The 14,907-nt window shown below is 37.7% G+C and overlaps 1 protein-coding gene across 12 annotated transcripts in view; it reads left to right on the forward strand.

Moving 5' to 3' along the window:
- CIT (citron rho-interacting serine/threonine kinase) overlaps nucleotides 1-14,907 on the forward strand; it is a 74,955-nt gene that overhangs the window by 30,137 nt on the left and 29,911 nt on the right. For 8 of the 12 annotated variants that reach the window (XM_030501541.1, XM_030501540.1, XM_030501543.1 and 5 more), the window contains 10 exons: nucleotides 330-500; nucleotides 711-770; nucleotides 1,416-1,469; nucleotides 2,613-2,753; nucleotides 3,121-3,246; nucleotides 6,242-6,337; nucleotides 8,093-8,209; nucleotides 8,653-8,762; nucleotides 11,753-11,927; nucleotides 13,287-13,484. In XM_030501541.1, the coding sequence (XP_030357401.1) occupies nucleotides 330-500; nucleotides 711-770; nucleotides 1,416-1,469; nucleotides 2,613-2,753; nucleotides 3,121-3,246; nucleotides 6,242-6,337; nucleotides 8,093-8,209; nucleotides 8,653-8,762; nucleotides 11,753-11,927; nucleotides 13,287-13,484 (1,248 nt within the window). The remainder of the gene's footprint in view (nucleotides 1-329; nucleotides 501-710; nucleotides 771-1,415; nucleotides 1,470-2,612; nucleotides 2,754-3,120; nucleotides 3,247-6,241; nucleotides 6,338-8,092; nucleotides 8,210-8,652; nucleotides 8,763-11,752; nucleotides 11,928-13,286; nucleotides 13,485-14,907) is intronic. The other 4 variants (XM_030501542.1, XM_030501546.1, XM_030501547.1 and 1 more) reach the window with 1 other exon arrangement.

The raw sequence follows: 14,907 nt of genomic DNA on the forward strand, positions 1-14,907 counted from the left end.
TTTCTGTTTCAGAAATTAGAAATGTAAGTAATTTTCATCATTTGTATGTAGATGTATGCATGTGTTTCTGCAGTGCAGCCACTCTCAAAAAGTCAGTGTTTTGACAGTATGGGATAATGACTTAAAAATGGCACAACTCAAACCAGAATACAACGGATATGTTGTTTTATTTAGCTCTTATTGTTTTATTTTGTACTTTACTTTTCTTCCACATGTTCTAAAATGTGCCTCTTGCCTGCAATCAGTATTCTGGGATCTGCTGCCTCAAGTATTTCCCTTATTGCCTCTAAAATATAATACCTTTTCCTTCACTTCCACAACAACTGCAGGAATATCAAGCTCAAGTAGAAGAAATGAGGTTGATGATGAATCAATTAGAGGAGGACCTTATTTCAGCTCGCAGACGTAGTGATCTTTACGAATCGGAGTTAAGAGAGTCCCGACTGGCAGCTGAAGAATTCAAACGTAAAGCTACAGAATGTCACAACAAACTGCAAAAGGTAGTTGAGGCTTCATGGCGGGGTGTGTGTCCCCTCCAAAGATCAAGTGGTTTCTACAACTAATACAAAATGTCTTTCTATTGTAGCCTTGAAATAATGTCATTTACACCTTGTGTAACTGCTTGTGTTTAAATTGCATGAGGTGATGATTGCATAGGAGGCCAGCATACGACAACCTTTCCTGAGACTCTCATATGTTTTATGCTTAAGTTACAGGTTAAAGATCAAGGAAAAAATGAAGCAGGAGAGTTGTATTCCAAATTGGAGAAGGTATGTTACTTCAGTGTCCTGGAATTTGCTTCCTGGGTCTTTCATATTTTAATGCATAGAAACCAAGAGTGTCTTAGGCTAGTCAGTGCCATTCACAGCCTCACATCCCCCTCATGTTTTGTTTTGGTTTTGTTTCGTTTTATTTTATTTTATTTTATTTTATTTTATTTTATTTTATTTTATTTTTTACATTATTTTATTTTTTACTTTTATTTTATTTTATTTATCTTCTTGATGTGAAGATAAATAAAATCACTGTTCTGATTTGATGTAAAGCTGTGTCTTGATATCCTGTTCTTAGTGGATTGTGTTCAGACTCAGACTAGTGTAGTCTGAGTTTGCAGTTAGGTTAGTGATACATAAGGGTTTTCTTTATAAATAAAGAATAACAAATGAAAAATAAAAAGAATTCTGAGTGTTCTTACACTGAACAGTCTACTTGGTGACCGCAATACAGGATCAGCCAGAAGTTAGTAAAATGGGAATAGACTTGCCAAGTAGCATTTTGATGTGTTGGAATTTATAGGGAGAAACAAAACATTTTTGGGAAGTGAATTAAAATAAATATGGTATCATAAGTAGAGAGCATGTTTTCCTTTTTGGATTTATGACACTCTTTTCCCCCATCTTTTTATTGAACTGTAGATCAATACAGAGCAGCAGGCCAAAATCCAGGAGCTACAGGAAAAGCTGACAAAGGTAATGTCTGGTTGGTGAAAGTGCATTTTTCCACAAGATTTTCCAGTGAAACCTTAATGCAGAGGAGGGATCCACTTTGTTTTATCCTCAAAAATAGAATTAGTCATAGCATGGGGGATGTTAAGGAAAAGGGGGTGGGAACTGGTATCTGAAAGCATCGGTGTTTTCAGTATGCTTTTGGCTCTTGAGACATGTCAACATGAAGCTGAGTCAGAACTAGAGTAGTGTAGAGAAATTCTAATTTAAAAGGCCAGTTTGGGTATGCTGTATGCAAAGACTGGTCCCTGGCTTCTGAAAAGAGGGTTCATATGTTTTTAGCTCACTAGTAAAATATATGTTGGACTTGGTTTAGTCTCTCAGTATACTGCTTTAATTGCAAAATCACCTTCCATTCAGTTATTCACAGTAAAAATGGTGAATGATAAGGATTCCCAACAGAATTAAAATCCCTTATCAATGTAAGCTGAAGGAAGTACCCACTATCTGATGCTTGCAGTTGTGGTCAGTCTGTCACTTAAGGTGGCACTGTATGAATAGTAGGGGAACTTCTCTTCTTGGGATATTTCAGCAGAAAAGAAATAATAATCATAATAATTCACTGAACTTTTCAAACTTGGCACCTGGTGAGAGAGGGCTTTTCAAGGTTTAGTGATCTAGAATATGAATATGAGGCCAAAACTATGTAGAAACATTGCTTCTAATATTTCAAAACAGTCATATTTTAATCCCCTTCTCCTTTCCTCCTTTCATTAATTCTACCTAAGGCAAACAGGTTATTCTCCTAGTGTTTTAGTAAGAGTATTTTGTGAGTTATTCCCAAGAACTTCCACTGAATTTGGGGGTAGACTTTACTTTCAGTATAAAGAGACAATTAGAAACTTGCAGTACAGCAAGACAAACATGTAGATCTCTCGGATTTTCAGGGGTTTTTTTGTGAAACAGAAAAGAATTATGTAACAGAAGTTAGAGTTTGGATTGCTACATGCATTTATAGGTTGTCTTAATTTTAGGCTGCTAGGCCAAAGTTCTGTAGCAGTTTTGTTCAGAATGTTGACCACCTCAAGGTTAGGAGCTTTTCACAGGCAAGTTTTTGTGTGTATGTTTTTCTTATAATACCTTCTCCACCTCCCTTTGAACCTTTAGGCTGTGAAAGCCAGCTCAGAGGCAACTGAACTTCTTCAGAATATCCGCCAAGCAAAGGAGAGAGCTGAGAAGGAGTTAGAGAAACTGCAGAATCGGGAAGATTCGAATGAAAGCATGAAGAAGAAATTGCTTGAAGCGGAGGTGAGTGCAGAATGTCTATCTAGAGTAAAGTAGCTATTAGGGTGTGCCTCAGTTTAGGAACCCTCATCTGGAGGACTGTAAACCTTCTGTATTCCTGTAGTAACTATTCATGCAAAAGTGATGTTAGACATTAATCCAGTTTTAATTAAAAAGCTTGTATTTCTTTGAAGAAAACTGAGAGGCTTTTTATTTGCAGCGAGGAGTCAATAAAGGTGTGGTTAACCTAAGGGATTTGAGGCATGATGAGCATTTCAAACCTAAAAGACAACCATATATTGACTGCTTCAGCTGACTTCTAGAACCTACTCACTGCTTTGTGGTAATGCAGGGTTGGTTAGTCTAAATGCAGTTAATAATCGCTCTACAGGAACGGCGCCATTCTCTGGAGAATCAAGTGAAGAGATTAGAGACCGTGGAACGAAGAGAAAACCGTCTCAAGGAAGATATTCAAACTAAATCTCAACAGATTCAGCAGATGGCAGAAAAAATTCTGGTGAGCAGAGGTGAAAATGAAAGATGAAGGGTAAGAGTTTGTAAGAAAGGGGTAGGAAAGGAACAGAAGACAGAATTGCACTGAATAACATGGAAATCGTTGAATGAAAGGATTTGTTTCTTGTACCAGTCATACCGGAGAAAGCTTCAGCACTGAAATTATATTTGCACCTTTAGTTACAAACTCAGTCCTGTACCTGTAGTCCTAATACTACTCGAAACTTCTAGTTTTCTCAGTGGGAGCACTTTTATGTCAACGTAGTCCTATTTAAATAAATTACCTAATGATTGTTTCAGAAGTAAAACATTCTCAGGACAGGATGCTGCACCAATAAAAATGTTGATTATCTAGCTTTTAAACCAAATTGCAAAGGAATTTAGAGATCAGATCTACTGGAAATGCTTACATTTTGAAGCAGAGAGAAATTAGTCATCTAAACTGTTCGTCTCCAGTGATAATATTTGTCAGGAATCCATTTTCACCCACATACCTTCTCTGTTGGCAATTTCTTGTTTCTCTTCTTGTTAAACGTATTAAATCTTTAGAGCGAGTTGGTTTGTCAGTCTACAGTGAACCAAGCAGAGGGTGTTTTGAATACTTTTACTTCCCTGGGACAGGAAGTATAATTTTATAATGGAATAATTAAATTAATATTTTGTTTCTCATGAGCTCTTTTTTGTGTTGCCAACATGACAAGTTAAAAAAGATTAGATTTTATTGGTAGCAATCCTGAGCGTAGACACACCTGAGGGAAGCCAAAATACAATATATATCTATGTACGTATATATAGAGAGAGACATAGATAAATATAAAAACTTATATAAATAATCATATTTGGAGCCAGCAGATGACCCATACTTGTTCTGGGTAATAGCTGCATATGTGGACTTTACCATCAGAATGCCTGAGTGCTCTCAAGAAAAGGTAGAATCAGTTCCTTAGTAGTGGTATTTCTTTCAAATTGTTTTGATAACATGAGTGCATGGTAAGTGGGAGACTGGTTTTACTGGGCACAGAGCCAACTTTATGTTTAGAAATAGTGTAAAACTTTGAATTGTTTCGTAAGCCTCTTGTGTATATTTGGGGATTGTTCCTTGGTTGTGGTTACGTTCTCTGTGGAGGAAAAACTGGAAGGGAAGGCAGAAATATCAACTAATTGTTTTACACTGGGGGATATGTTTAGCTCTTCTTATAGATAGTTTCCATGGAGTTCTGACAGAATGTTGGAGACACACAAAAGTATTTTATAAGAAAGTCAAATAGGCGTTGGAAGAAATAATCCTACAGAGTGCTTTGTAGTCCCTTGCAGCTCTGCTCTGGGAGCACAGGGTAATAGTTTTCTTTTTGTTTTCTTTTCTACCCTGTTCGTTCCCTCAAGTTGATCTCTTCAAATACTTTTGATTTTTCCTGGTATGGAAGGTACAGAAAGGAAGGAAGGGAGGTGAAGATACAGACTTGCATAGAATAAGGTAGAAATTGTTGAATAAAGGCGTTGGTTTCATGCACGCTCATATAGCAGTACCCGAGAAGTACCTGCTGATCCGCCTGTAGAGAATTTCGTAACAAGTGAGAAACAAGTTAGAGAAGATACTTACTACTGCTAAAAAGTGTAGACAGTTGTTATGGTGCTAATAACAAAGCTAGTGCTACATTGAGAGTAGTAAGTGCTAACTGGAATGGTAAGAGATTACCTTTTTAAACCCACAGTGGCTGCTAAGTGCCACTGAAGAAATTGGTGAAGCTTCTGCTACAATATGAGCAGTCTGATGCTGGTAGCTTTGAAGCTGCTGCTGATCTGGTTGTCTGATTCTCTGCCAGGACCTGAAACGTGTGGGCTTCTGGGGGAGGTGAGTTGTCCCTCTTGTTGCTGGGAGACATATTTCAATTGCAAAAAGCAGCCATCTCCATTCCTTGCAGAAGTGTTGGGTACCAGGCACTGTAGATGACCTACTTTTAGTGAACCTCATCTTTGATTCTCACTTCTGGAAAAAGAGGTCTATTGCAGTTAGTGGATCAAAAAAGTCTTTGTATGTTTTCAAGATGAGGAAGATCAGAAAAGAGAATATGAAAAGAGCTAAAGTAGAAGTATCAGGAAATTTTCCTGTGCTATGCAGTAACGAAGGCAGACAGGAGGGATGCATCCCCAAACCTGAACTGGTCTATGCAAGAATCAACCCAGCGGTAGTGAAAGACAGACCTGGATCGGCCTCTTGGTTTTAAGGAAACTGTTGGAATGACAAATAGGATGATGAATGAGCAGAAAGTTCTAAGCTCAACTTTTGTGAGGTGTCCTGTTGAAAGGTGATTATAGATATATTCTGAATAATACAGTCAGGCAGCAGAAGTAGCTAACTTCTGAGATACAAAATCATTTGAGTCTTTGTGATGCATGGCGCAAACTAACTGATGTGAAGAGGTTAAAACCATTCTGATATGTTCTACCATACATATTGCATTCTGCACTTTTCATTTTCCAAGCAATTTATAAATAGTTATTCTGACAACATTTGTCTGAGGCATATAGCAAAGTAAATACTATTCCCACTCTATGAATGTAGAATGAAAAGCACAGACAGCAGTGCCCCATTATTGAGGTCTTCTGTGACAAAACAAGTGAGAGACCTTGTTAAAAATAGATCTGAACTTCCTGTGATTGCCGCTGCAGCTATAAAGTGTTTATAACTGCATGTTTTCACAAAATGTCCTTGGCCCATCTTTGGGAATATTTTATTGAGAAATGAAGATGCTTACCATGGAGGTAGAAATGTTTGTCTTTAGCAGTGTACCTGCTGTACTGTAGGTGGGTCAGCAGCAAGATGCAAAGCTTAAAACTGCAGCGCTCTCTGTTTTTTTACTACAGCAGCCCTGGTCTTGGGATTTTTGGAGTGTGAAGCCTTAAAAAAGAGAATGAATTAATGTTTGATACCTGTGTAACACGTACACCTAGCACCTACTATTTCTTTGTGTCTGAATATGAATCTCTGCTGCTTTTAGGAGCTGGAAGAAAAACATCGTGAGGCTCAGATAGCAGCACAACATCTGGAGTTGCAGCTGAAACAGAAGGAACAATTCTATGAGGAAAAACTCAAAGTAAAAATATCTTCTTATCTTCCTACAAGCTTCTGTGGGTAGAATGAGTTCAGGGAAAAACAGTTGCCTCTAGGCTCTGATTGCTTTGTCTTATGCTTATGTCTATGCTTTATGCTTATGCTTCTGCCTTCTTGCTTACCGCTATTGAAATGTTCAGAGCTTAATGGAATCTGAGTAAGTTTTTTTTTCTAGTCCATGCCACTGTACCTTATCTGTCTTTAGCACTGCATTAAGACAGATGGCATTTGAAGTCAGAGCTATAGGAAGGCAGTTTTTGATTGTAACTTGACTATTGCTGACTATATAATACTTACCTAATGCTATTGGATTTCAAATACCGAAAAAGCTTTCGGTTCCTGCTGATAATTTTCTACGAGTATCCACACAGCCTACCTGCAAGGTTTAAATTCAGCAAATAGTAGAGCATATCTGAAATTCCATTTTCTTGGAACTGTAACATCTGCCAAGAAGCCACAGAAGCCACCCACTTTGTTTTTGTCTTTTCCAGGGTAGCATAAGACTTTAACAAACAGAAATAGAATCATAGACACCCCCTAAAATTAGGAGAAACAAACTGGGAAATAGGAGTGTATGCACTGGCTAAGGATTTTTCTAAAGAACCTGCAGTATGTCAGCCAGTTAAATGCATTTTGTAAGAATCTTTGTTTCTACTAAGCATTATCTGTTTTCAGCAATCTTTATCTAGTACATTTACCTAGGACTTTAATTCTACATTTCAGCTTAAATGTGAGAGGATGTAGTATTTACAGGAGAGAAGAAATTTCTATGGGAGAAATATGAAGGAAAGGGAAAAAAAAAAAAGAGAAGAAAGAAGGTTTCCTGGCAGACCAGAGCATGTGGTAATCAGTAAAGAGAGGAGAGTGATAGAAAACAGAAAGATAAGAGGTAGATGTTGGAAAGCAGAAGTTTTCCATAAAAACCAGAAAAGGGATTGGAAAAAGAATTAAAAGACAGAGCCAGTGTATTACAGGGACATATGATACAGGAGGAATCAGGAAGCCAAGTGAAAGAGGTTGAAAGGGATGAAAGAGGACATGGGATGTTTGTAACTGGAAGAGTAAAAAATATGCCATGGTGTCCAGACTTTATGCCTTTGTCCTTGAAGGAAATGGCCTTCAGTTTAACAACTGATTTAAAGCTCTGCACATACACACGTAACATGCATTTTCAGAAGAATATAATGGTTACTTTAGTCCTGTTCCTAATCACAGGTATTTGTGCCACAAAAAAAAGTCTGTTACTTTAGTGTTTCTTTTGGTTTCTCCAACTTGAACAATTCAGGGGGTCTCAGTTGCCTTCTCATGTGTACTTACAGAACCTACAAATTACTTCTCAGCCATGTTGGTAGGATGGCCAAAGAACGTGCACTTCCTTACTTCCTCTACTATACATAGTAGGGTATAGAGTTGTTCTGTTTTCTTTTGCGTTAGTCTGGAATATTTCTTGAACACAGTTTATATGACTTAAAATAATAATTAAAAAACATCTACAGTATCTTCACATCTTCATAATAATTCCATCATTAAATTCAGTCTTCAGAGATAACTGAGGGAGTGCACTTTTTTGGAGTTTGCTTCTCTGTGGATTTCATGCAGTTGCATCTTGGCTTTAATTTTGCTTGAGATACGATCAGTTGCTTTAAAAAAAGCCTGTCTATCTTGATGATTTTCTTTCTGCTTGCCCTTTGCCCAGTGAAACGGATATAATTTAGACAAAAGAAATGTCTTCATTTAGGTGTTGGAAAATCAGATGAAGAAAGATCTTGCAGATAAGGAAGCACTTGAGAATATGCTCAGAAGACATGAAGAAGAAGCACGTGAGAAATGTAAAGTCCTGGCTGAACAGAAGGCGGTATGTGTAGTTGAATTGGAAATCAAAGCGTTTTAAGAGTAGCTTTCTAAGGCTCTGATTTCAGGCAAGATAATCTTGTTTGAGGTTTTGTAGTGCTGCTGAGCCATTTTGAAGGAAATCCACTGATTAATATTCATTTTAAAAGACATATTTTTTTAATTCAAGGTATGTTCAAGAATATTTTCTTCAAAGCAGCCATGTGACTTGCTGTGTAGCGACCATTTTGTGCCTTGATAATAGAATGGTTGCTTTCTCCTAATATTAAAGCACTAGAAAGCAGTTGTACGTAGCTCCAGTAATTGCACCTCTGATGCTCTTTTGGTCATTTGATTGGTTTTCTTTTTCTTCTTTCTGTTTCTGGAAAAAGTTCAGACTTCTTTTAAACATTGTTTTTATTAATCCCTTGTGTTGGGCAGTCTCAAAGGCACATTGCTCTGTTTCAGATGATTAATGCAATGGATTCAAAGATTCGGTCACTGGAGCAGAGAATAGTGGAACTGTCTGAGGCCAATAAACTGGCAGCAAATAGCAGCCTCTTTACCCAGAGGAACATGTAAGTATAGCAACTGCAATCATACTGGGCACTACTGAGCAGATCTCAGCAAGATGATCTTAAAGGTCTTTTCCAACATAAATGATTCTGTGATACTTAATGTAAAAGTGGTTCTTTTTTGCAGGATTTGCTACGCTCCCTGCTTGGTTTTCAGTGATGCAAAAATACACTTGTTATTCCAGTAGTTGTTGTTCACTGCGTATTTTGTGTTTCCTCAAACATGACTAGGAAAATTGGTTTGTATTTTAATGTTTACTTTGGAGCCTTCCCTAAGGCTGATGCTTCGTGCAGGTTTACCAAGCATGTTAAATGAATACTAATAATTTTAATGTCTAAAATACCTTTGGAGAAGCATATATTCCTCTTTTAAACATACATATTGCTAATAGATTTAGATTTGCTTTCTTGGTTCCTGTGACAGTTACATGATGTTTAAACTGAAAACATTAAACACCTTTCACAAACATTCCATCCTGCCCTGATGGGTGAGAAGATGAGTAAAAAAACTAGATTTTTAAGCAAGAGTGTTTTGCATGTTTTTTAATTGCTGATTGCAAGAGTGAGATGTTTTGTTACTGAAATGGGCAGAAGTAATGTGATGTAGATACCCCAGCTTCAGCTTCAGAACACTGCTTCAATTAATTTTGTTCTCTTCCAAGCCCAGATAGTACTTGCTTGTCTCTCTATTTCCTTCTCAGCTTCAGCCTCTTTTTAGTTCTTATCAGTGTCTGGTGTAATAGCCAGTTCAGTGGTTTTGGGGTATAATACTGGTCAAAATCATCTGTCATGTTGAATCACTGTGTAATCAACAATTGTTCTTGTGAATTCTCATTTATTAAACACAGAGGAAATCTTCTGTGTCAATCTTTTTGTCTGCCTGAACTTTATTTTGCTTTGGACTTCAGCTGAGGTTTCTTGTCCTTTTAATGATGTTTTGACTTCATAAATGGCTTGAAGGCATTCTATTTCAAGTATAGGAAACAGCATGGATTAATTGATGTGTCTTGCAAAGCAGGCTAAAGTAGTATATGCTTTTATGGAGTTAAGAGATTCATCAGCTTTGGCTGCCTGCAGAAAGGTTTGCAGTGTCCATCAGCTGCTGGAATGTCAGGTAGTGTCTCTGTGGGAAATGCTTGGATAGATTCATCTATAATATTGAATAGAACCAAGCAAGGATGTATTTTGGCAGAGCGTTGCTTCAGTTTTTTTCCTTTCCCGTGGTGATTATGCCTCCAGATATGTAATGGCTCCAATTTTTGTTGTATTTCAACTGTCTGGCAAGTTATGAGCAGCCAAAGCCTGAGCAGCCAAAAATATTCACAGAAATAACAGAGAAATGTAATTGTGTTGCTTTATGCTCCAGATGACCTCCAGTTAATCACCCAGAAAGTTTGTTGAGCCAGCAAAAGCCGTAACTTCAGTCCGAAATAAAATAGAAGTGTTGTCTCAACATGTACCTGGGAAGCATACGCAAGGTCTAGTGTCACAGTCATTGGTGCTGAACTGTGTATAAGAACTTAGCTGAGGTAGATGCATCCTCTGAGAGCAGGGCTCCTGGCTGAAGATCCATAGAAAGCAACGAAAAAAACCCCATAACATTTTAACATATGGCTTAGAATAGAATATTGAGAAGACATATTGTCAAGGAATGTAATTTTGCAGGATTGGTGGAAGATAGTACAGAAATAACAACATTTTAAGAGAAAATTGCTCTATTATGCATGCAGATAGCTAATGAATTTGTGCTTATTTTGTGAATTGTGGTGGAGAATATGTATAAATCTGTTGTTGGCCTGTAATCCACAAAAGCTACAGCTAATCTGAGCATGTTTGAAAAGGAGAACTAAAGATTAAACCCTTCGGAGGAGAGGGGAACTCTGCTTTCTATTGTTCCATCAGGATCTGAGGAAACTGATAATTATCAGGTTCTTGAGAAGATAGCCCAGTAAACAGCAGGAAGTGAAATAACGCTATTTGGCAGCTCTGGCTGGCAATAACCTGTAGAGGTGAATTAAAAACAGAGAAGGGTGAAAGGGTGGTTTTCATGTGATGCTCAGAAACGTGAGTCAGAAAACTGAAGTTCTATTATTAGTTTTGTTAAGTCTTCCTATTTGATCCTGGGCAACCCACATAATTTCTCTGGGATAGGATTAATAACAGCTTATCTCACAGTGAACTTCTTAAAATACGAATTCATTAATATATGTAGAGCTTTGTGAGACTTCTAAGTAGAAAGCATATGGGCAGAACTTTCCAATGCTTGATAAAATGATTCTAGGAATTGTAAATAATGAAGAAAGTCCTTTGTTTCCTTCTTGTTTTTTCTTTTTAAAATGTTTTTATGAGGATATCCATTTCAAGTTCTTAAGGTAGTAATTAATCATTGCCAGATCTCAAAGTTCTTATGAGCACAAGCAATTATTTTTGTTTGCTCTGTAGACTAAGACTTTGATCAGAGACAACAAAACTTCACTTTAATGTTGGTCAAGTTCTAGGTCCATTGCAACTTAAAAAATACCCCAACAGAACAACCTACAACACACTACCCTCTCCCCAGCCCCTGAACCATAGAGGTTCTCTTACCTCAAGGAAATACATTGTGTGAAAGCAATTACTCTTTGCATCTATTTTTCCTGTACAGAAAGACATGTAACAAGGAATTGGTGAAATCTGAACTGTAACTTCAATATTGTTGCAGATTGCTCTGTGCCACATTAATTTTTCTGTGCAACTTTCAGACATGGCTCTGGGGATAGAGTGATGAATACGCTGGTACCTGGATTTCTTGCAGACAGGAATAAACAGTTGCCTTTAATATTTCTTCCTTTTTTTTTTTTTTTTTTTTTTAGTTGGGATGTAAAATTTAACCTATAAACTTAACTATTCCACTTTATAGAAAACTTGTAGTATATGCTTCCTTACTTCACCCCAGCGAAAGGATAAATGTTAAGGACATTTTGGGTTTCTCACTTGTGCTTTTCTCCTATCAGGAAAGCCCAAGAGGAGATGATTTCAGAGCTTAGGCAGCAGAAGTTCTACTTGGAAACACAGGCTGGAAAGTTAGAGGCCCAGAATCGAAAACTAGAGGAACAATTGGAGAAGATGAGTCACCAGGATCACACTGACAAGAACCGCCTGCTGGAGTTAGAGACAAGGCTGCGAGAGGTGAAAACTTGGCTTTAACCCTTCCAAACAAACTTACTTGAATGCACCCCATTTTGAGCATCATAGTGAGAACTAGAATTAAGTTGTTTTAGTTCTGCATGTCATAAAAAATGGTATTTTAAGGTGTAATTAAACCCGTAATTGTAAAATGGCTCATTAGAAAGAGATAAAAGTAAGTAGAAAGGATTTGTTATTCTTAGATGTAACAAAATCTGAGCCTTTAGATCATCTTGTTTTCTCAGAACCGTACTTATGTTTTGCTCTACAATATCCTTATAAAGTTGTTCAGCAAGAGTGGTTATGGGGTAAATGGAAAAATCTATGTGCAATGACCAGCATAACCATAGCCTTAGAATCTACAGAACAGAAAGCAAAAGACACAACAGAATTGCTATAAGAAAACAGTAGACCTGTTGATTCACACACATTTTTCAGAAGTTTTCTGGAAAGGAAACCTAACACTAATATGAAAATATGATTTTTTTAGAGATTTGTGAGCTGTGCTTCAGTTTTAGGTTTGTATCAACTAGTTTGGTTCCACTTCAAATCTTCTTTTACCTTCTCCAGTCTAGGTCCAGTAATTTTCAGCTGAGACTGAAATCTTGCCTTTAGCTAAGAGGGTTGGACAACCAACACATGTCCTTGTTTGACCAGAAGTTGGTTTGGACCAGTGTGAGATTTCTGGCAGGCTTGTCACACATCTACAGCATAACAGACAGATTCACTTGGGATAGCAGACAGCCCGAAGAAGGTGCTATGGTTTGGAATCGATTTTGAGCACTGAGATCTGTTCTGTTGCTTGTTCATTTCTTATTCATTTCTGGAAATGACATGTTTATCCCTGAGTATGCCTCAAGAAAACCTTCAGCTGAAGCCATTCAAATAAACCCAGAGCCAGATGGTCTGGTTGGTTTCTTTAAAAATAATCTGAAAGGAAAATGAAATATGAAAGTCAGTTGCAAAATGTATCTAATGTTTACATACATGTAAAGATAAGTATTGATGTTTATGCCTAAAGATTCTCAAATAAAGGTTCTTAAAGAGTCTCAATTTCAGTGAAGAAAATTCATCACAAACTACTTCAACATTTATGCTTTTTATATCAGTGTTTGGAATGTGGTATTTGAGTCACAGCTGGAAATATTCTTCTGCCCTTGTTGTTGTTTCAAAATGCCAGGTCGCTTTTAACCTTTTCAAAGCAAACCGGTAGTTTCTAGGTAGACAAAGCTGCGTTCTTGACTTAACCAGTCTGTCACGATGTGATTTTTGGGATAGACATGGCAATGGCTTAAAGTGAGGTCTGAAATGAGATTGCGTTGCCTATATTTTATATTTGGATGCTACTTTTTTTTTCTTCAGGTTAGCCTAGAGCATGAAGAGCAAAAGCTGGAACTCAAAAGGCAGTTGACAGAACTGCAGCTGACGCTCCAGGAGCGGGAATCTCAAATCACTGGGCTGCAGGCTGCACGGACAGCCCTGGAGAACCAGCTCCGTGAGGCCAAAACTGAGCTAGAGGAGACCACAGCTGAGGCAGAGGAAGAGATTCAAGCTCTCACGGTGAGCCCTAAAATCTCTATTATGAGCTATATATACAGATCAGAATTACATAGGTTGCATGTTTCATAAAGGGGTTAAAAAGAAGTTATACTATTTAATTTTTAATTTTCAGAACAGGGTATGGATTGTGCCTTGTGTTGATAGGAGCAGGAATGGCTAAAATGTCAGATTTTGTCTGTCTTACTATCTTTAACCACATGAATGCTTCCTAATAGTGGTTCATTGATGTCAAAACTGTTCGTAAGAGTGTTACTGTTTTTGTGATGAGGTGAAAGTTGCATATGAAATTGTTAGGAGGTTTACTCTGTGATTTACTTGCTTAAATAATATCTCATGAGTTTGAAACTACCTGATGATCATAAAGGTATTAATGTTGTGTTTTTCTATCACCCTGCTTTGAGTGTACTTATTTGGGGAGGATCAAACAAATTCCTAGGAAAATAGTGTTGTTAGAACATAATTTTATTCCAATGCTTATTTCATTACAAGTTGTCATGTGTGTCTGCAGTCTCTGGTGAGGTGTGTGAATGATATAAAGGAAAAAAAAAGCTCAATTTCTACCTCTCCCTTCTCCTTTTACCCCCCTGCAAATGCAGTTCTAAATTATATGCTGCTGGTTGCTGCCTCTTGAGGGCAAACAGATGCTTTCAAACTGCTTGAGTCAAAGAAATGTTTCCTTCATAAAAGACTCCTGGGGCTGTGAGGGGAGAGAGCAGAGAGGTAGATGACCTGCTACCAGCTAACCCCCATTGAGCAGCAGTCTTTAATGACCTTCAAATCCGGCTGTTTTAAAGTGTTGAAAATGTGCATTCTCTTGCTCCAGTGGCATTTGACCAAAGAACTGTTCAGAATATTGCTGCCATTGCTATTTTTTGGAAGGAATGGTGCTCAGCCGAGATAGGTGCTTGTGTTATGGTGATGCTTTGGGTACACAAGTGGGAGAATCGTTCACTCCAAGTTGTTCTAAAGTGGGTACATGCTGGGAAAGTACAGCAACACCATCAAGGCATGAGAAGAACTGAATAGAACATGGCATCAGTTTCTTTTTTGCTCAAAACTGAGGTGGTCCCCTCCCAGCTGGAAGCTTTACAAAACAACTAATATCACTGCCAATGGGATGGCAATGTGCTTGATATCTTTACCCTACACCACCAGGGAAACAGCTGAATATTTATGTCCTATGTTCACTCAGTTATTTGGCAAAATGGTAGTGCTTTTGGACCAGCTGCTGTAAGATAGTCCAGTTTGGTGGGCTTGGGAGTATTTCTATTATGGATTTTTTAATGTACTAGTCTTATTTTTCACATTTCCTCTTGTGGTAAGATAGCTTTTCAGCTTTCATGTCTGACTTCTGCTGAATGGGTTTTCCTGTTTAGTCTCTTGGCTCTAAGGAAAATGTTCTAAATGAAGAAAGGTGGCTGGA

The sequence above is a fragment of the Strigops habroptila genome, chromosome 11, assembly GCF_004027225.2.
Source record: "Strigops habroptila isolate Jane chromosome 11, bStrHab1.2.pri, whole genome shotgun sequence".
In the NCBI taxonomy this organism is placed as follows: Eukaryota; Metazoa; Chordata; class Aves; order Psittaciformes; family Psittacidae; genus Strigops; species Strigops habroptila.